A 22,009-nucleotide genomic window follows, 5' to 3' on the forward strand; every position below is an offset into this window, starting at 1 on the left:
TTTGCATTTATAATGTACGCTATGTTGTAGCATATGAGTTTATTACAAAATAATCAATAATTAATATTTAATTCTCCATTCTCAGTATGAAACAATGGTCTGCCATCTAGGTGTAGACGGTAGATAAGATAAATGGAAATGAATGGAAAGAATGAGGGTGTAGGTCTGATGTAATTAACCAATGTAACTGGTATGCATGGGTAGTAAAGGATGTGATATGATGACTATCTGTAGCTTGCTATATGGATGGCTGAGCCCAGAGAGTGGTGGTGAATGGTGCCACATCCAGTTGGGAGCCAGTCACTAGTGGTGTTCCCCAAGGATCAGTGCTGGGCCCCGTGCTGTTCAACATCTTTACTAATGATCTGGATGAGGGTATTGAGTCCAGCATCAATAAGTTTGCAGATGACATCAGGGTAGGAGCAGGTGTTGATCTGTTGGAAGGTAGGAGAGCCCTGCAGAGGGATCTGGCCAGGCTGGATGGGTGGGCAGAGGCCAACGGGATGAGATTTAACAAGGCCAAGTGCAGGATCCTAGGCTTTGCCCAGGTGGCCAAGAGAGCCAATGGCATCCTGGCCTGCATCAGGAACAGTGTGGCCAGTAGGACGAGGGAGGTTATTGTTACACTGCACTCAACACTGGTCAGGCCACACCTTGAGTGCTGTGACTAGTTCTGGGCTCCTCAGTTCAAGAGAGATGTTGAGGTACTGGAATGTGTCCAGAGAAGGGCAACCAAGCTAGTGAAATGCCTGGAATACAAGCCCTATGAGGAGTGGCTGAGGGAGCTGGGATTGTTTATCCTGGAGAAGAGGAGGCTCAGGGGGGACCTCATTGCTGTCTACAACTACCTGAAGGGATGCTGTAGCCAGCTGGGGGTTGCTCTCTTCTGCCAGACAACCAGCAAGAGAACAAGGGGACACAGTCTCAAGTTGTGCAGGGGAAGTATAGGCTGGATGTTAGGAGGAAGTTGTTGCCAGAGAGAGTGATTGGCATTGGAATGGGCTGCCCAGGGAGGTAGTGGAGTCGCTGTCCCTGGAGGTGTTTAAGTAAAGCCTGGCTGAGGCACTTAGTGCCATGGTCTAGTTGATCGGATAGGGCTGGGTGCTAGGTTGGGCTGGACGATCTTGGAAGTCTCTTCCAACCTGGTTCATTACATGATTCTATGATTCTATATAAATAGAACTGGAAGCATATATAAGAAAAATAAGTTGTGCAAATAAATGCCTTCATGGGGGAACATTGTAATTTTCTAACTATTTTCCTATGTTGAAATGGCTGGAGAAAAGGAGTGCAGCTCATCAGACAACGTTAAGCATTATCTTTTGTTTTGCTAAAGAGAGACTCAGGTTTTCTCCCTGCCTGTTTGAAGGGAGAGTCTGAAGAAGCCTAAGTGTTAATTACCCTAACCAAATCATTAATACCTTGTGATAAGTAGGAGAACTGTGAAATACTGTGATAATATTTAAACAGGGAAGTACAATAAGGCGGAGAAGAAATAACCACTAAATATTTAAGTTTTAAGGAATTTAAGATGTTTAAGTTTTAAGTGTTACATTCTAAGTGTTAGGTTTGAGTTTTAAGTAATTTTAATGTGTTAAGTTTTAAGGAAATTAAATATACAATTATAGAATCAATCAAGTTGGAAGAGACCTTCAATATCACCCAGCCCAGCTACGACCCATCCTTGTCCAATCAACTAGACCATGACACTAAGTGCCTCATCCAGTCTTTTCTTGAACACCTCTTAAGTTTAGGAGTTTAAATATATTTAAGTTTAGGAATTTAAAGATGTTAAATCTAAGGACATTAAGATTAAGTTTTAAGGAATTTAAAGATGTTAGTGTTAAGATATTTAAGTACATTGTATGTGTTTTTCTGTCTGTCTTGTCTCATGAGAATTTACATTTGAATGCAAAAGCCTTAGAGTGGACAAGAAAAATCGGTGTACGTCAAGCACAAGTGAACTTTCTGAAACTAACAGTCTCTTGCAGCAGCAAGCAATTCACCTGGAATTGGAAATCAATTGCAGAACTCTTTCCCATATGGTGATGGTAACAGAACCTACGAGCTTTTCTGGAATTGGCAGGACAGCGTTACGAACTGAATTTCTTTAGCTACTTTAACACACAAACGAGCAGCAGTTTGCTGATATTATCTGTTCTAGAACTGGAAAGCGGTTACTGACTATCATCCCTGAGTGGAAAAAGCTTCAGCTAGGGAAATAAGCAAACCGTAGCATTTCCATGTTGAACCTTTTGAAGGCAGTTACCAGAACACACAGTATCTGTGCCTGATAAGCTTGTTCTAGAAGTAAGAATTTATTGGATATTTTAATTCAAGTTTTAATTTGTATAGTAGTTTTTAAGCTCTTTCTAGGCAGACTGAGTGGAAGATTTAAAACACATGTTTCAGTCAAATGTTGTTTGTTACAACTGAAAATGCTGGTTTACTTCACAAAAACATGGAGCATATCAAGTGATCATATAGCTATTGAATTAGATTAGTTATTTTAGAAATAAGTAATTCTATATAATTGTTATTGCATCATTGTTTTACCTTTTGTTATCAACATTGAAAAAGCTAGATTAGTGGCTAAGCAGATGAACTAATGAAATTGTTTTGGTTTATTACTAGAGATTCAATTACACATTTTATGTTGGATATCATAGCAGAAAATGTTGGGGTTTGATATTACTTATTGTAATTCTTTTGTCTATCACGTTATGTCTACTATTGCTTGCCATACCTTTTGATATATTAATTCTATAGATGTATCCATGGATTATGATCTACAGTTGTAATTGACAGAGAGAAGCTTTATTGTATTGTAACCACCTTTCCTAAGTGATAAAGGGGGGATATAGTATGTCTGTCAAAGGTAAAAGACAGATACTTTTCTGTTATATTTAAAACAAAATAGTATTTTTTTTTAACATTATATTATTAAGGGCATGCTTTGTCCATCTGGAACATCTGGATCCTATGCAACACGATGCGTATATAAGTAACCAGGGCTGCTGACACCACATGGTAATCAATCATAAGTGGAGATGTCCACTAAAATATTGATGCCTTGCTATCTCAAAGTCTGGACTATGCTCCACCACTTTGTAAGTAGAAAATTAAACACATTTAATTTAAAAAAATAAAAAAAAGGGGAAATATGGGGATGACATATTTCAGCTCAGTATTCATGAAACAATGGCCTACTGTCTAGGTGTAGATAAGATAAATGGAATTGTGAACAGAAGGAATGCAGGTGTAGGTATGATGTAATTAACCAATGTAATTGGTATGAGTGGGTAGTAAAGGGGGTGATCCAAAGACTATCTGTAGATTGCCATGTGAATAGAACTGGAAGTGTGCATAAGAAAAGTAAGTTGTGCAAATAAATGTCTTAACTTGGAAAAACCTATGGAGTCCATGCCAACCAACTGCTACACCATACAAGTAGAGGATTAGGTCCAGCCAACATAGATTTATGAAGGGCAGGTCCTGCCTGATGAACCTGATTTTGTCAAGATGACCTGACTGTTGGATGAGGGAAAAGCTGTGGGTATTGTCTACCTAAATTTCCAAAAAGCCTTTGATACTGTTCCCCACAGAATTCTCATGGACAAACTGGCTGCTCATGGCTATGACAAGCATAGCTCTGCTGGTAAATCAGTGGCTGGATGAAAGGGTGGTGGAGTTAAATCAGGATGGTGGCCAGTCACAAGTTGTGTCTCCCAGGGCTCAGTGTTGGGACCATTTGTGTTTAACATTGTTATTGATGACCTTGACGAAAAACAGTGTGTCATCAGTAAGTTTGCAGATGACACCAAGTTAGGTGGCATTGTTGATCAGCAGGAGGGTAGGGTGATTCTACAGAGGGACTTGGATAGATCAGATTGATAGGCTAATGTCAGTGGCATGGATCTCAACAAGGCCAAATGCCAGGTCTTGCATTTGGACCACAACAGCCCCAAGCAATGATACAGGCTTGAGGAAGTGTGGCAGGAAAGCTGTCTGGCAGAAAGGGACCTGGGGGTTGTAACAGGCGAACAACTCAATATGAACCAGCAGTGTGCCAAGGTGACAAAGAAAGCCAATGGCATCCTGGCTTGCATTAGAAATGCTGTATCCAGCAGGGATAGAGAGGTGTACTTGGCTCTGGTGAATGAAGGAGCTGGGGCTGATTAGTTTGAAGAAGAGGCTGAGGAGACCTCATTACTGTTTACAGCTACCTAAAAGGATGTCATGGAGAGGCTGTTGCTGCTCTCTTCTCACAGGTAAATAGTGATAGAGGAGGAGGGAATGGTCTCAAGATTAAACTGAGTGGGTTTAGGCTGGATATTAGGAAATATTTTTTCACAGCAACAGTGGTCAGGCATTGAAATGAGCTGCCCAACGAGGAGGTTGACTCACCAGCTCTGGGTGCGTTTAAAAGTTGTTTGGATGCGGTGCTTGAGGATATGGGTGAAAGGTGAACTTTGTAAAGTAGGGATAATGGTTGTACTTGATGATTCTGAGGGTCTTTTCCAACTGGAATGCTTCTATGATTCTGTGAAAAGGGAGCACCATGCATTCTCTGAGTGCATTTATTTCTATGAGAACCTGTTTTCAAATTAATATATTTTTCTGACAAAGTTTTTTGCATATTGCATGAATATCTGTTAACTTCAAGCCAGAAGAAACTCTTTGGAAGAATCAAAGAAAGTTTCAGAAGCCAGCATTTGTGCTGCACTTCCTTCTGTTGAGAAATTATTCTTTTACAGGTAGGTCTACTGACAAAATAGAGACTGCGTGCTGAATTCATAGTGAAACAAGTTGCCACTGACTGCATTTGTCCCATCTTCTTTCCATGTCTGGTAATTTGCTTTTAGTTTGTGTTTCATAAAACCTGACCCAGTAAGCAGAAACAGTTGCTCTTACATTTCTAATCCAGGAGCTGCTAGGGGAAATATTTATGAAAAAGACTTGAGCCAAAATAGATTGAAGTTGTTACTGTCTGTTGTATCAACAACCCAAGTTTTAAAATTATCTCACTTCCCCTGATGGTATTGAGGTCCTTTACATGAAAATTAGTCATCACCCTCCGTTTTATAAGATTAAAATAGGGACAAGGACATATGAATTTGAAATGAAACCTCATTTGTAAATCTGCCTGATTTCATGTGTTTAAATTAGATCATTTATTTTAGCACCAATTCATGGGTGGTTTTGAACTTTGTGTATGAAATACACTTGACATGGGAAACATTTCAGCTTCTGCAGCCATTTGGTACAATGAAGGTTAGCACATACGGTATGTAAAATCTGAATCCCTCTCTGGGAAATCCTTATTTGAATTGTAGATGAGAAAATTCTAAAAGTATAATTAGCTTAGCTTGATACCTTTTTCTCCTCATTCTGTGAAGAAATATCACCCATAAACAAGGAAAGAAAGGAGGATGCTTTCTCTTGCCTCTTAGCGACTGGGAAGCACCGCGCCGTCATGTTCTCTAATTCATACCTAACCTCTTATTCAGCAAGTCCCAAGTGGGTTCTGAGTTTGGAGTGTCTTAACAAACTGAGCAATAAAAACAAGAAATAATATAATAACACCCTTCCTAACAGTAGCTGATGATAGTGCCACAGCAAAGTATTCTAGCCAAGTAAAGTGATTGCTAAAGGTGCAATATTTTCATGTGATTTGACAGGCAAACACAGCACATTATTTTGTTCTTGGACAGACTACTAATTGACACCTAATTCTAGTCATTCACAGATCTGGTTTGCTCTGCAGTGGCATAGCTGATGGCAAACACCCAGATGTCATTTCCAATGCATTGTCCACTCATGTGTTAGAGTAATGTGACTATTACTGTTTATTTGTTCATTCTTCTAATTATAAAAGCATTTTCTGTTCTAGGGTTAGAGGTCTCTGCTGATCATTATTTACTTCTGGACCTCATATTCTCATCTGTAAAGATGAAGAGCACCTTTTCACTTGCCCTTGTACTTAGCAAGTGTATGTGAAATGGGGCAGGCTACTTCCTTATACACTTAAAAGGTATATAGATTGAAAATATTGCCCATTAAAAATAAGTAGAGGGGAACCATATGCCATAAAATTAAGATTCCTGCTCAAAATTCCCTGGAATCTGGGGAGAGGTTGGGGACTTAGCACTTTGAAAGACTTTTCTCTTAAAGAAAAAAAAAAAGGTATAAGCCTCAGACCTTATCGCAAGATGAAAGGGTGGAAGCAGTACATCTTGGCAAAGAGAAATGGAAGAGGAATTAATGTGGATGAGTGGTGGATATTTCACTCAGCATTGGAGTGAGCAGATTCAGGAGATAACAATGATTTGAACTATATGGAAGAAACCAGTGTACAAGGCATTGTTGCCAGCAGTTTCAAGAGAAGCTTAAGTAATGTTTACATTTAAAGTATTTTCCTTTTTTTTTTTTTTCTTCTTCCATTTTGAATTGTAAATCAATATTCAAAGCACATGTTAAAGCTAAGAATTGGGTAGTTTGTTTGCTTTTGACATCTTTAACTTCCTTCCTCCCCTTAATGAATGCTGAGATTCTCACTTCCTAATGTGATCTCAAGGACTCAGGACCTGAAGTAAAATCTGTTTCCCTGAGGGTGATTCAGATTATGTAATTGTGGAAAGAATCTGAGATAGCACTGTAGAATCCTACAATTAGGAAGCAATGTCTGAATTGTGCAGGATTCACAAGCGCTTCAAGTTTGTAATAAGTCTTAGTTCTGGGATATTTAGTAAAAGAGTGAAAATAAATGGAAAATTCAGAAAAAAATCTAAGTAGTTCTCTGGATCAGAATGAGATAAAAGGCAAAATTTATGTAAGACAGAAATGTAAATTCATACCACCGATGGCAAAGATCTTTATTGTTTAAACAATGGAGTTTCAATTTTAATCACTAAAAGAGAAGTTTGTAGTGTTTTTCTTAATGTTAAGTCATCTTGATGTGATTTCCACGCGATCCTTCTTTTCAATCACTAATGTCAAAAGCAAAGTATATTAGTCTCAGATAGATTTAATGTTCTTTCGGTGTCAGCTGTGAAATGGTGAAATCAATAAGCACGGTCTCACCCATCAGATAAAAGTAAAGTAAATTCAAACATATCACCTCATAGTCCTTTTGCTGAAAGCTTTTAATTTTTTTTTTCCTACAAATATTCTACCTTTATTCCACAGCACATACTTGTTGTGGAGGCAGGGAATTAATGTGGCCAAGTCAGGAATTCATAGAAAAATAGAGTTATTTTATTTTCCTGAAAACCTGCCCCCAAAACTATATACAGAAACTAATTTAGTTTTAGTTATCAGATTCAGTTAGGTTGAGAAGATCTACAAGGATACATGGGTAATTTGACTATTTTGGAAGTCAGGAGTTGGAAAAGGCTGAGCTATTTATTATAGCGTCCTCCACTATTAGTAAGGCTGAGCCAGATTTACTCACAGGTGAGTCGGCTGGCTGAAAAGAAGGGTGGTCCAGCTGCTTGTCCCCTCCCTCTGTTTCAGAGGTCATCCGAGGGTCGTTAAGGCCTATTGAACATGCATAAAGGGTGCTAACGATGGGAAGCCTCCTTCGGAGCAGAGCGCCAGGGGCTCCTTCTGCAGAATCTATGCAGGCAGGGGTGAACTCTAAGGAGGGAACCCCAAGGCGGGAAGTTCCCCAGTATTTATACTCTTCCTAGACAAAGAGCAGAGTTACTACTTCCTAGGCGCGAAGACCACAGCCAGTCCCCAGCCCGATTCCAGCGCGGGCACTGCACAGGGCCCCCCTCGTGCCTGAAGGGTCCCTTGCTCACCCCCTTCACGTCTGCAGGGCAAGGTTGGGGCAAACAGGTCTTTTCGTTCCTTTTCCTCTCCCATTCGAACCACAGAGGGAGAGGAATTTTGGGGTATACAGGACTCCAGGACAACGCTGCTTTTCAATTGCTAAAAGAAGAAAAATGTATTTTAAAAAATAGAGAAAGACTGAGAAAAATACTTACGATCAACTTTATCTCACCATTTACACTGTTTGCCTGTCAAGAACTACAGTCTGAAGTAAGCACAACTCTTTGTATATGCCACAACCTCAAGACAATTTTGGCACATTCCAGCCCTTGCTAATGACTTGTAATTTTGTTTTCATCCACTTAACTTCACAGGTTGGATGCCTTTGAAGTGATTCTTGAAGTTGTGTTTAAACTATAAACTCCTAAGTTCTACAAACCTGTGTTTAAACCATAAACTTTTGAGTTCTGCAAGACTGCATTCAAACCTAAAGCAGACTTACAGATGGCAGCTGGCAAGATGATAATCTCACGTGGCTTGCCAAGCAGCTTGGGCAGCAGCACAGTTAAAAGGATGGAATTGCTGCTGCTGCAATGACAGGAATGTTGGCTCTCCTCTTATTGCCAATTGGTTTAGTTGGCTGAATTTCTGCTCCTTTGTCTGTATCTTTCAGTATTTATTTGACAGACTCTTTCACAGTGGTTCTTTTTTTGGAAGACAAGCAGAGACTATATTACTTCATAGGTTTGAGCAAATAGTCCTCTACCTGCTAATGTAAAAATTGTATTTGATTAGTGCTGATACATCACTGTGAAAAATCAGGGTGAAAGTGAGAACTCTAACTTGCCTGTTTTATGCAAATACTTCAATCATTTTTTTCCCCTTTCTTTCTCTCTTATTCCCTTAGTCCCAGACCCCTTCCTTCAGCTTATGTGACTTTTGCAGAATACCTTGTGTCTTCTGCAGCACAAATCTTTCATAAAACCGTTTAAATTACTGTCTATACAATCCTTTAGCATCTTGAAAAGCTCTCTGAAGATGAAAAGCAAGATTTATATACCAGTAGTCTTTTATCCTAAGACTGCTATTTTAATTCTGATGTTTTTATTTTTCTTTTACCCTGTTCCTATCTCTGCTTCCTTTCCTCCATCTGTACCCTCTGACAAGACCTATCAGACCAAACTTTCCATCCTGTCTCTCAGGTATTCAAGTTTTAAAACACTGGGGGAGGGGTTTTTGGTTGGCTTCCTTTGTTGAAAACCTGGATCTCACCATTCTGAAATGAAATTTCTTGTGAAAATTGAACTAAACGTGAAAAAATCCTGAAGTTTGCACCCCTCAAACAAGAGCAGAAATAAGGTTGTAGAGAATTTCTGCAGGAGACTTGAGTGCTGACAGCTAAAAGACAGAGTGTGGATGTGGGTAGGCTGTCATTCACTCCACCGAAGCACTAAGGTGAAGTAGTAATAGGTACAACCCAGCACTAGTGCTTGGCACAGAGCATTTTCTTTAAATCCATTCCAGCTAGCCTTATTGAATTTCCTTAAACTCTCCAGAGACACTAAAATACTGAGGTACTTACCCATTTCAGAAGGCCTGGTTATAAGCTATGCCAATGTAGTTTTGTTGTGCATTCAGTATCATCTATTTTAAGCATATTGAGCAATCAATTTAAGCTTGTTATTGTCACCAGGGTTTTAAAATTTAATAAGCAATTACACGAGTCCATTCTTTTCTTTTTAATTTTTACTAAGATGTTGTTCAATTTCAGACCCTAAAGCAATCATGCTCTCCAGAATATTGAACTGAACAAGTCCATGACTTAGACAAGCTCTAAACTGTATTTTTCCTTACTGATTTATTTCTTTGAATGATACAGTATCTCCTTATGGAACGAATGAAAAGGAGATGCAAATCAGAAGATAGACCATAAATACAAGGTACTGCAATGCTTATCAAATCAATGGGCAGCAGACCAACGACTCTCTTCCTATTTTTTTTTATTGTGTTGCTCTGCTTTCTGTCAGTACCTAACAGAGGGGGAAAAAAAGTGTCCTCGTTCAAAATGCAATTCCCTGTGCAATTCCATATGTCCCTCGTTGATCTTAGAGGAGAATGTCCAGAGAATCTACAACTGCATAACTGAATTACTTTGATTTCCTTTTTCCATTTCCTTTTCCCATTTTTTTTAACAAAGGACATTTTTTTCTCCAGTGTTTTTCTAATTTAGTTTTGACTTGAAGGAAAAACGTTACTTAAATTATTTTTTATTATTCACCAAGAAGATCAGCAAAATGTTCCAAAATGTGAATGAATTCTGTTTTACACAATAACAATGCTACTCAGATATATTTAGGCTAATACTTTAATTTAAAAAAAAATCTAATTCTTATTATGTCTATTTCCCTCTTGCAGTAAAAATCCATAATTTTAATCAGATTTTCTCCAGTACTCATTACAGTAGAAATGCAAAAGATCAAAGGAAATCCTCCTTGAATAAAGTACAGTTACAGAGACACCTAAATTGCTATCATGGGTATTAATCTAGTACCTGAGAAGATAGAGCTCAAAAAAACCCCAGAATTCTGGAAAAATCAAAGGCTTTTTATTATTTTTTTCTCAATGTTTCTTAAAAGATGACACTCAGATTTCATCAGAATAAATTCTTAATGTGTTAAAAATTCACCCTAATATTAAAATCAGAATAAGAAACATTTTTTTAAAGAATATTGTAATCTGAAATTAAATTGAAATTTCAATATGTCTTAGAAAGTGTTTGGTGGACTAAAAGTATTTTATCCTTAAGCAAGATGCTGTTGTTTTCAAAAGAAATTTATTTCTATAGTGAAATGAAAACATAGGGTTAAATAAATCAAACTCTACAAATTGTGACTCCAGCAACAATATAAGCATACACTATTTTAGGGACTGCTGTTTTTCATTATTAACTAAAAGCCTCAGTAATATGCTAGGAACAATTTCACTAAGTACTAGATGCTTAAATTTTCTTCTAAGAGAATCCTTTTTGATAAAGTTAGCTTTTGTCTAATTCTTCTGTTTCACCCTAGAGAAAATCCATTAGATTCTTGATTATAAGAAAAGCTCTTGGACAAAAATCCTTGTGGTTATCATCAAATTTTTTTTGTTGTTGTTGTTTGTTTGTTTATTTGTGGGTTTTTTTTTTTTTTTTATGTTTCTGGGCACAGATAGAACCACTTAAAGTCAGAATAATACAGACTTTATTTGGAATGTCTTTGTACAGTTCTGACCAAAATGTAATTTTGGAGGTGCTTCAAAGCTAGGTTACTTCTTTACTGCAGTTTCTTCATTTATACTATTCTTCTCTAGATCCTCCTGGTAGAAAAATTGGTTATGGGTGTTGAAACAGGATGCAATACTATGTCACTATCATGCAGGACAGTCATAAAATGTCATGAAATTGCTGTAGCTAGAATGCAACTGTCTAATTTTTGGTATGTATTTATTTCTCCTCTCTTTCCGCTGCTCCAAAAATAAAACCATCTTGAAGAAGTAAATGAGCAAGGCAAAAGAGTCATGACTGCTGTATGCATTCCTAATATAAGCAGATATGCAATTGTGAGTGGAAAAATAAATGAGAGATTGCTCTGTTATCTGTACTTATTTTCAGGCAATTTCCTTTTGTTTACAGAAACGCATGTCTACAGTCCAGGGTGAGGTTACTGTGGATTAGATGAGATGTTTTTGTTCTCAGTGAAATGGCCAATATCCCCTTGAAAAATTGACTTATGATCTAGAAAAAAAAACAGATTGTGACATACTCTTTGGAGTGGTGGCCTTTGTTACAACAGGCAAAATTACCACCTGCCAAATACAGCTCCCTCACTTTACATGTGCACCAAAATTGTGGGAGCATAGCTAATTATTTTCAACAAGTGTCAAATTATGAGTTTTCTGGGTGCAGAAATATGGTGAAAACTAAAAGCTCCTAATAATTTAGGCTACTGAATCCCAAGGCTTTCTTAAAAAATGCCTCATAATGTGAGTGCTTTCAAAATAAATGAATGTAAATAAAAAAGCAAATGAACAAATTAAAAATCCTGAAACAACCAAAAAAGCAAACCCACCATCTTTAAAATACCAATTTTTTAACAGATTAAATTAAATGCCTTCTTTTGTTTGGGTTTTCCTGTAGCATGGCAGATTTAGGAGAAAGTATAGGGCATTGTTTAGAGAAAATTCTACAGAAAGAAAAGCTTCTGATGCGGAAGTATCACCCTGATTCGGGAAGAGAGCAGTACTGAGGCCAGCTCCTGGAACGTGCTTTTTTTTTTTTTTTTTTTAAGCTTTTTTGTTTACTTTGGGGCTCTCCCAGCTGGAGAAGCCCAGAAGGGGACAGGGAAGCAGCATGCATGGCAGGATACCTATCCTACGTGGACGCTTGAGGGTGATGCAGAAGGGGTGGTGATGGGCAAGCTGGTGATTTAAACTAGGAGCAGCAGCTGCATGGGACCCTGATTCAGGAGGAGAGCAGCTCTCTGCTGAACCCAGACCACAACACACCAGAGAGAGAAAACAAAACAACAACCCAATCAACTCCCACCAGTTCCTCGAAGAAAGTGAGGCATGGTCAAAACTTGATCAAAGGCTACTTGTAAAACTGTGGGCACCTAAACAGAGCCTGCCTGTAGGCATGCAGGAGTCCAAGCAACTGGCTATGATGAGTGTTGGCGCCTGGCACTTGAGGTTGAGGGTGGCAGAGACAACGTCTCCATTAGGTATGAGCAGATCAATGCTCTGCTTAACCTAGTGGCTGAACTGAAGGATGAAGTGGAAAGGCTAAGGGCTACAAGGGAATGTGAAAGGGAGTTGGATTTATGGCACCAGGCTTTGCAGACCCCCTTAGCAGAGGGACGTCATCCAAGAAACAAGGGAGAATGGACACAGGTGCCTGTCAGAAGGGGCAAGGGAAACCCCTCCCAACCTCCCTCACCTTCTCAGTTGCCCTTGCCCAACAGATATAGGGCACTAGAGGTTGAGGGTGAGGTGGTTTTGGAAGCAGAAGCATCACCATCTGGGGAGTTGACTAAGGTAAATCAGCTATTCCCTCGCATCAGAACTTGTATCCAAAAGAAAAAGAAGAGGGTAATTGTTAGTGGTGATTCCCTTCTGAAGGGATCAGAGGGCCTCATATGTCAACTAGACTCCTCCCACAGGGAAGTCTGCTGCCTCCCTGGGGTGCAGGTCAGAGACGTTACCAGAAGGCTGCCTACTGTAGTGCAGCCCTCTGATTACTATTCCTTGTTAGTTATGCAGGTGGGAAATGATGAGGTTGATACCACAGGTCTAAAAGCAATCAAAAGGGAGTTCAAGGCACTGGGAAAAGTAGTTGAGGGATTGGGGACACAGGTAGTCTTTTCATCTAAACCCTTGGCTACAGGTTGGAATGCTGAGGGGAACAGCAAATCATGATTGATTAACAAGTGACCCAGAGGCTGGTGCCACCAACAAAACGTTGGGTTCTTTGGGGAACTTTATATGGCCCCAGGTCTGCTAGTGACTGTTGACAGTGACAGATGGGGTACATCTGTCTCAGAATGGGAGAAAGATCCTGGCACATGAGCTGGTGGGGATTGTTGAAAGAGTTTTAAACTAGGCTGGAATGGGGAGGGAGTTAAACACAACAGCACTAGAGGCTGAGGGTGCTAGGCCAGAGACAGAGGTAAAATCAGCAGTCCAGATAAAATGTATATGCACTAATGCACACAGTATGGGTAATAAACAAGAGGAGCTGGAAGCCTTGGTAGCAGAGGAAAACTAAGATGTTGTCATCACAGAAACATGGTGGGATGCCTCACACAATTGGAGTGCTGCAATCAATGGCGACAGACTCTTCAGGAGAGATAGGTGAGGGAGAAGGAGTGGAGGAGTCACCCTATTCATTAGGGATGCTCTGGAGGTCATGAAAGTAGAGATTAAGAATGATCAGTTTGAGTCTCTGTGGGTAAGAATTAAGGGAAAGGCAAACAAGGCTGACATCCTGGTTGCAGTCTGTTTTAGACCAACCAGGAGGAAGAGGTTGATTTATTATTCTTTGAGCAGCTGGAAGCTGCCTCAGTATGCTGCCCTTGTCCTTGTGGACGACTTTAACATGCCAGATATCTGCTGGGACTTTAACACTGCAGAGAAGAGGCAGTCTAGAAGGCTTCTAGAGTGTATATGGGACAATTTCTTACATGAGCCTATCAGGGGTGCAGCCCTGCTTGACCTGCTGTTCGCAAATAGAGAGGTGCTGGTGGGAGATGTGGTGGTCAGAGGCTGCCTAGGGTCCAGTGACCATGAAATTACAGAGTTTTCAATATACAGTGAAATTAGGAGGGGAATCAACAAAATCTCCTGTGCTAGTTTGAAGCTAGCTAGAATGTTCTGGTGAGGATTAGACCACAGACTGTGAAAGAGAAACAATGGTGATGTCTACTTCACTCATACGCTTGCTGAGAGGTATAAGAACAAGAGTATAAGTATGGATAAGGTATTCACACTTCACAGACTGCTTGAGCTCTGGGCATTTTCTCTCTAACCTCACCCTCCGTCTCTCTGATTAATCCACTTGCTTCCTAATCCCCCTGGCTGACCCTCCATTCTTCCTTGGGGCACAAGGTAACGTCTGGGGTAAGGGAGGGGGGTGGGAGAGGGTGGAAGGGTGGTTGGGAGCCTCTTCTGGGGACTCAGGTTTCTGGGAGGGCTGTTGTGTTTCTGTATTACCTTTTACCTTGTATATTTCTGTATGTAACTGTATATATTGTAAATATCTGCGTGTATGTTGTGCTAAGCTGTAAATATAAGCTTCATTCAATTTCCAAAGTATAGGGGTGCAGGTAACACCCAAACCATCACATCTATACAGTGGACTTCTAAAGGGTAGGCATTAGCTTATTTAAGGAACTAACTCAGAAAGATCCTTGGGAAACAGCCCTTAAAAACAAAGGAATCCAGGAAGGTTGGACCTACTTCAAGAAAGAACTCATGAAGGCGCAGGAGCAGCTGTGCCAGTGTGCCAAAAGATGAGCCAATGAGGGAGGCATCCAGACGGGATGGGCAAGTAGCTTCTAAAGGAATCAAAGGTAAAAAATAGGGTGTTTGGAAAAAATGAAGAGTTCGAGCATGGATTGTAGGAAAAAAAATACAGAGGCAAAAGCCCATTTAGTACTTAGGCTGGCCACTGCTGTTAAGGAGAATTAAAAATGTTTCTATAGACATATTAACGGCAAGAGAAGGGGCAAGGACAACCTCCAGTCCTTACTAGATGGAGAGGGGAATATAGAAACAAAAGATGAGGAAAAGGCAGAGGTAGTTAACACCTTTTTTTGTCTCAATTTTCAATAGTGGGACAGGTTGTCTCCAGGACAACTGGCCTCCTGAGCAGGCAGATGGAGTCAGGGACCAGTGTAGTTCCCCTATAATCCAGAAGGAAGAAGTAAGTGACCAGCTGAGCCACTTGGTTCTTCATTAGTCCATGGGATCAGATGGAATCCATCCTATGGAATGGAAGGGCTGGAAGAAGGGCCGGAAGGAGGAACAAGGAAATTAGAGACCTGACAGCCTGACTTCGGTCCCTCCAAGGTCATGGAGCAGGTTGTCTTGAGTGCTATCACAAAGCGCCTACAGGATGGCTAAGGGATCAGGCTGAGCCAGCATGGGTTTAGGAAGGGCAGGTCCTGCCTGACCAACCTGATCTACTTTTGTGATCAGGTTACTCGCTTGGTGAATATGGGGAAGGCTGTGGATGTAGTCTACTGTGGGAATGCAAAATGAAGGATGTGAGAACGGAGTGAAAAGGAATAACAACAGATGGATCCTGGCCTTGGTTCCCACCAGCTGCTGGCTACCTTATCGCAGAAGGGAAAGATAACAGACACCTAATTAATGAGGAAAACAAGGCGTGGCTTATGCAGATGAAGTAAGTTGTCCTTGACTAATTATGCTAATGTGCAGGCGTGTGCTCTACTGGCTGAGTGTATATATATTCGAGCTGTAATGCAATAAGACTGTCTCTGGCTAATTCACACTGAATTGTCTGGAGTCCTGTGTGGCAAGGCCTTGACCACATTGGTCTGTGAGGCCTTGACCACAGTTCCCATGGAAAGCAAACATAACAAGCAGCAAATTCTGCAACAATCTACCTGGTCTCAGCAAAGCCTTTGACACCGTCTGCCACAACAAGCTCCTGGCAAAGCTGGCAGCTCGTGGCTTGGACAGATTTACTCTGATATGGGTCAAGAACTGGCTGGAGGGCTGGGTCCAGAGAGTGGTGGTGAATGATGCCACATCCAGTTGGCAGCCAGTCACTAGCGGTGTGTCAAAGTCCAGAGAGCAGAGAGTAACAATATCTTTGTCCAGAAGAGAAAGATCTGTTCTTATAGATTTCTGTGCTGTGAAATTAAGGTGCAAATGAGATGATGTATCACTACAAAACTACTTATTAAAGGACAAAGTTGAACGAAACAGAGTGAGAGAGAGAGGGGAGAGAGAGAATAGAGAAAAAGAGAAGAAGCAGGGAAGTAAAAGGGCAGGGATTATATTACCATCAGCCACAAATGGGGGAAGAAAGAGAGAGAGACAGGTGCATGGCCCAGGAATGTTCTTCTGTGGAGTTTGTCAGGAGTTCTTCTGGTGGAGGTGCATCTCTGGAGGTGCTCTGGTGGAGGTGCACATCTGGAGGTGCACATCTGGAGGTCACACTTTGTCAGGCATTGGTCATGTCTTTTTATGTAGTTTTTCAGACCAGTGTCCAAGTGCAGCTCCCCAGGAAATCTTCCTGTGTGTTTATGCATTCACAGGGGTCTGGTGGTAGCACCAGGGAGGGCCTCCACTCCCCCCTGCGCTGCTTGTCTGCCCGTACCCTGAACACACATAAACCTCTTTTAAGGCATGCATATCCTGGGCATTCGAGCCAGGCTGAGATCTGGGGAGTCCACAAAGGTGCTGTAATTCGCATCCCTGAGCGTTTGGTCAAGCACCTCCTCTGAGCCCTGGAGGTTAACCAAGACAATCTTTATCTTTGTTGACTTACGAGGGAGAGACCATATCTTTGTTGATTAGGGAGAGACCATGGCAATCTTTATCATTGTTGATGACCAAGGAAGAGAGGATTTACACTCTCACACGGTGTCCCCCAAGGATCAGTGCTGGGCCCAGCCCTGTTCAATATCTTTACTGATGATCTCAACAAGGGGATTGAATCCACCACCAATAAGTTTGAAAATGACACCAAGCTAGGAGCAGGTGTCAATCTCTTGGAGGGTAGGAGAGCCCTGCAGAAGCACCTTAACAGGCTGGATGGGTGGGCAGAGACCAACGAGATGAGATTGATCAAGGCCAAGTGCAGGATCCTACACTTTGGCCACAACAATCCCAAGCAGCACCCCAGGCATGGGACAGAGTGGCTGGAGATCATACAGGCAGAAAGAGACCTGGGGGTACTGGTAGATAGTAGTCTGAAGATGAGCCATCAGTGTGCCCAGGAGGCCAAGAGAGCCAATGGCATCCTGGCCTGGATCAGGAACAGTGTGGCCAGTAGGATGAGGGAGGTTATTCTTCCCTCATAATCAGTACTGGTCAGGCCACACCTTGAATACTGTGTCCAGTTCTGGGCTCCTCAATTGAAGAGAGAGGTCCTGCTGGTCACACTGTTCCTGATCCAGGCCAGGATGCCATTGGCTCTTCTGGCCACCTACGCAGACTGCCAGCTCATATTCTGCCTATTATATACCAGTACCCCCAGATCCCTTTCTTCCTCTAGATACACTTTAGTGACTAAGCTTGATTATTTGTAGCTTACTAAGAAGATCTAGCATTAAGTCAAAACATAGAATTTTTTGCTTCAAGTTTCACTCAATTTTAAAAAGGCAACATGAGTAAATTTTAAATTGGTTCCCTGAGTTGCATGCTTTAATAACTTATACCTACAATCTAACTGCTGGAAGGAAGAAAAATGATCTTTTGGACATCCTGTCACATTTGTTAGACAGCACTCTAATTTTTTGAAATAGAGGAACACACTTTCTCTTCCCCATTTTCACCTGAAATAACAGGTTACTGAAAACAAGTGTTGCAATTGATGTTTATTTTGCATAGTGAAGTGCTGGACTGAGCACTGACTTGCCAGCTAATCTTTGTTTACTCTCAGTGCCTGCAGACTTGTGCCACTAACTTTTAGCTCTTTTGGATGCCATTAGTAAATGTAGCAACCTTTCTGGAAAGGAACTAATCATCATTCTGTAAAGTATTGTAGGTGAAAGTGCATTCTTTGGTGGCAGAAGGATATCAAAAGACGTGTCTTCATTTTTTCTCTGCACTGAAATGTGACCCACATATATATATATATATATATATATATATATATATATATATATATATATATATATATATATATATTTGCACTAAAATTTGAGTTTTCTTTGTAAATATCAAAGTATGAAAACAATTTCCCTGTCACTACTGTTTATTTTGTATCCATCCATGTCTTTTATTTCCAGCAAACTTCCACATTGCTGCTGTGTGAGTCCACTTTATTGTTTTCCATTGTTCATACAGTTATTTCTTCAGTCATCATGATCCATTTATCCTTTGCTCTGCAAATACTGGTCTTTATCTTTTGTATCTAGAATACCACTCTGCCTTTCTCTACCATTTTCTCCCATTTACTGACTGTCTTTACATCTGTTTTTCAATTTGTGATTATTCTTCCATGTAAGTATCTGACTTTTATATCTTCACAATGAACAGGATACATAAGAAATTTTGCTTTTTTTTTTGTTCCTACGGCAGAACTCGCTCATTCTTCCCATTCTGCCTGTGTTTTTCCCTCACTGTGCCTAACTCTGGGCACTGTGTTTCTCAGCCAGCTAATCAGTGAATTGCAGGGAGACAAGGTGCTAAATAGTTCTGAGTCAAACATAAAAAAACTTTGTCTCATTTTTTGTTTGCTTGCTATTCCTCCCCTGCTTCACTCTTCAGCAGTTTGCAGTCACAGAGTTAATTCAAGTCCTTCAAGTGGCTTTGCCCTTCCTACTCTTCTGTCCCTCTATGACATTTGTGCCAATAGCACACCTTTTCACTTTTGCCTGAACTACATATCTCCTCTGGTTTTGCTCATGCTTTCATCTTATCTTTCAATCTTTTGCAACCGACATCTTCTGAAGAGTTTCAGTGGTTTAGCATAACTTATTTTTCACAGAACATTACAGAAATTTTAGTCTTCCTTTTCGTAAGGCTCACATTAATATGTGGGTTTAGTATAGAATCATAGAATTGTCTGGGTTGAAAGGGCCTATAAAGGTCATAGAATCATAGAATCGACCAGGTTGGAAGAGACCTCTAAGATCATCCAGTCCAACCTAGCACCCAGCCCTGGCCCATAAACCAGACTATGGCACCAAGTGCCTCATCCAGTCTTTTCTTGAACACCTCCAGGGATGGCAACTCCACCACCTCCCTGGGCAGCCCATTCCTATCTTTTTGCAATTTGGGCATTCATGCAAGTGGAGAAGGGCAGGTAGATGTATGTGTAGGAGAAGAAACAAGGTGAATAAAGCTACCAGTTGCCTGTTAGGAGAAGGTAGGACTGATTTTCCATCATGATGAGCTTGGGTCAGAAAGGAAGAGGAAAAGAAACAACATTCATAGGTGCACAGGGTCAATCAGTCATAGAATCAAGCAAGTTGGAAGAGACCTCCGAGATCATCCAGTCCAACCTAGCACCCAGCCCTGTCCAATCAACTAGTCCTGTGCCTGCTATTGGGGGACAACAACAATGTCATCCAGATGAACTTTTACTCTGTGCACTGCTTTCTAGCAAGCCAAAGGCTAGCAGGGAAAAAGACCAAATAGCCACAACTCTATTTCAGAATTTCAGTCATAGAATAATAGAATCAACCATGTTGGAAGAGACCTCCAAGATCGCCCAGTCCAATCCTGCAGTCAGCAGGAGCATTCTTGACTGGATCAGGTTTCCTAGAGCCCTCTTGAGCCTCACCTTGAATATATCCAGAGATTGGGCCTCAACTACCTCCCTGGGCAACCCTTTCCAATGTTCCATCATCCTTGTAGTAAAGAGTTTGTTCTTAGCATCCAATCTAAATCTACTCTTAGAATCATAGAATCAGTCAGGGTTGGAAGGGACCACAAGAAGTTCCAACCCCCCTGCCATGGGCAGGTACACTCTACCCCAGATCAGGCTGGGCAGAGCCTCATCCAGCCTGGCCTTAAACACTTCCAGAGACAGGGCCTCAACCACTTCCCTGGGCAACTCATTCCAGGCTCTCACCACTCTCACACTGAAGAACTTCCTCCTTATGTCCAGTCTGAATCTCACCACCTCCAGCTTTGCTCCATTCCCCCTAGTCCTGTCACTCCCTCATAGCCTAAAAAGTCCCTCCCCAGCTTAAAAAAGGCCTCCTTCAGATACTGAAAGGCCACAATAACGTCACCTTGGAGTCTCCTCTTCTCCAGACTGAACAGCCCCAACTCCCTTAGTCTGTCCTCATAGGAGAGGTGCTGCAGCCCTCTGATCATCCTCATGGCCCTTCTCTGGACACACTCCAGCATGTCTACATCCCTTTTGTAACAGGGGCTCCAGAACTGGATGCAGGTGGGGTCTCACCAGAGTGGAGTAGAAGGGGAGAATCACCTCCCTCAACCTTCTGGCCACACTTCTCCTGATGCAGCCCTGGATCTGGTTGGCTCTCCAGGCTGCAAGTGCACACTGCTGGCTCAGTTGAGCTTCTCATCCACCAGCACCCCCATGTCCCTCTCCTCAGGACTGCTCTCCAGCCAGTCACTACCCAGCCTGGATTTGTGCTTGGGATTGCCTCAACCCAGATGCAGGACCCTGCACTTGGTCTTGTTGAACCTCATGAAGTTGGCTTGTGCCCATCTCTCCAGCCTGTCCAGGTCCCTCTGGATGGCATCCCTTGCCTCCATCATGTCTGCTGCACCACACAGCTTGATGTCATCAGCAAACTTGCTGAGGGTGCACTCAGTGCCACTGTCCATGTCACCAACAAAAATGCTGAACAAGACTGGTCCCAGGACTGGTCCCTGAGGAACTCCACTTGTCACTGGCCTCCACTTAGACATGGACCCATTGACAGCCACTCTTTGGGTGCAGCCATCAAGCCAGTTCTTTTTCCACCTAGTGGTCCACCCATCAAACCCATGTTTCACCAGCTTGTAGACCAGGATGTGGTGCGGGGCAGTGCCTTGCTCAATTTGAAGACTTCCCTCATTGGAAGCCAATGCCCCTTGTCCTATCACTGAAGGCCTTTGTAAACAGTGTCTCTCCATCCTTCTCATAGGCCCCCTTCAGGTACTGGAAGGTCATTATTAGGTGACTCCAGAACCTTTGCTTCTCCAAACTGAACAACCCCAGCTCCTTCAGTCTGTCTTCATAGTAGACATGTTCCAACCCTCTCATCATTTTCATGGTCCTTCTCTGGACCCGCTCCATCAGGTCCATGTCTTTCCTGTATTGAGGGCTCCAGAGCTGGATGCAGTACTCCAGGTGAGGTTTCACCAGAGTAGAATAAAGTGGCAGAATCACCTCTCTGGATCTGCTGTCAATGCATCTTTTGATGCAGCCTGGGATGTGATTTTCCACCTGTGCTGCAGCTGCACACTGTCTGCTATGTCAAGCTTCCTGTCAATCCCCAAGCCCTTTTCCTCAGGGCTGCTTTCTATCACCTCATTTCCCATTCTACATTGATAATGAGAATTGGTCCCTCCCAGCTGTCACAGCTTGCATTTGCTTATGCTGAAACTCGTGATGTTCGCCTGGACCCACCTCTCCAGCTTGTCCAGGTCCCTTTGGATGACACCTTGTCCCTGTCCTGGAGTCCTGTGCCCCTAAATTCCTCTCCTGCCCGGACTTCGGGGGGAAAGGGGAAAAGACGCCTGGTTTCCCCCCCCCCCTCGCCTGCCCTGCAGCCGTGAAGGGGGGGGAGGACTGCCCCGTGAGTTCCCACGCTGGAGCCAGGCTGGGATTGGCCGTGCGCTTTCGCGCCTAAGGTGTGGTAACTCTGCCCTTTGTCTAGCGAAGGTTATAAATATTGGGGGTCTTCCCGCCTTTGGGGTTCCCGCTTTGGAGTTTGCCCGTGCCTGGACGTATGTGTCTGCCTGAGCTCACACACTCCCCTGTGCCTGGACTGCAGAGAGACCAAGGATTCGCTTTCTTGTTGACACCTTTGTGTGCCTA

General features: G+C 42.0%; 1 protein-coding gene across 1 annotated transcript in view; it reads right to left on the reverse strand.

Annotated features, from left to right (window-relative positions):
- Positions 1-20,811, reverse strand: part of LOC135192979 (uncharacterized) — a 42,708-nt gene extending 21,897 nt beyond the window's left edge. The window contains exons 1-3 of the mRNA XM_064176368.1: positions 20,734-20,811; positions 7,806-7,935; positions 7,450-7,638 (exon numbers count right to left, since the gene is read on the reverse strand). Of these exons, the coding sequence (XP_064032438.1) occupies positions 7,450-7,638; positions 7,806-7,935; positions 20,734-20,811 (397 nt within the window). The remainder of the gene's footprint in view (positions 1-7,449; positions 7,639-7,805; positions 7,936-20,733) is intronic.
- Positions 20,812-22,009: the final 1,198 nt, after the last annotated feature.

Source organism: Pogoniulus pusillus, chromosome Z (genome assembly GCF_015220805.1).
Source record: "Pogoniulus pusillus isolate bPogPus1 chromosome Z, bPogPus1.pri, whole genome shotgun sequence".
Taxonomy (NCBI): domain Eukaryota; kingdom Metazoa; phylum Chordata; class Aves; order Piciformes; family Lybiidae; genus Pogoniulus; species Pogoniulus pusillus.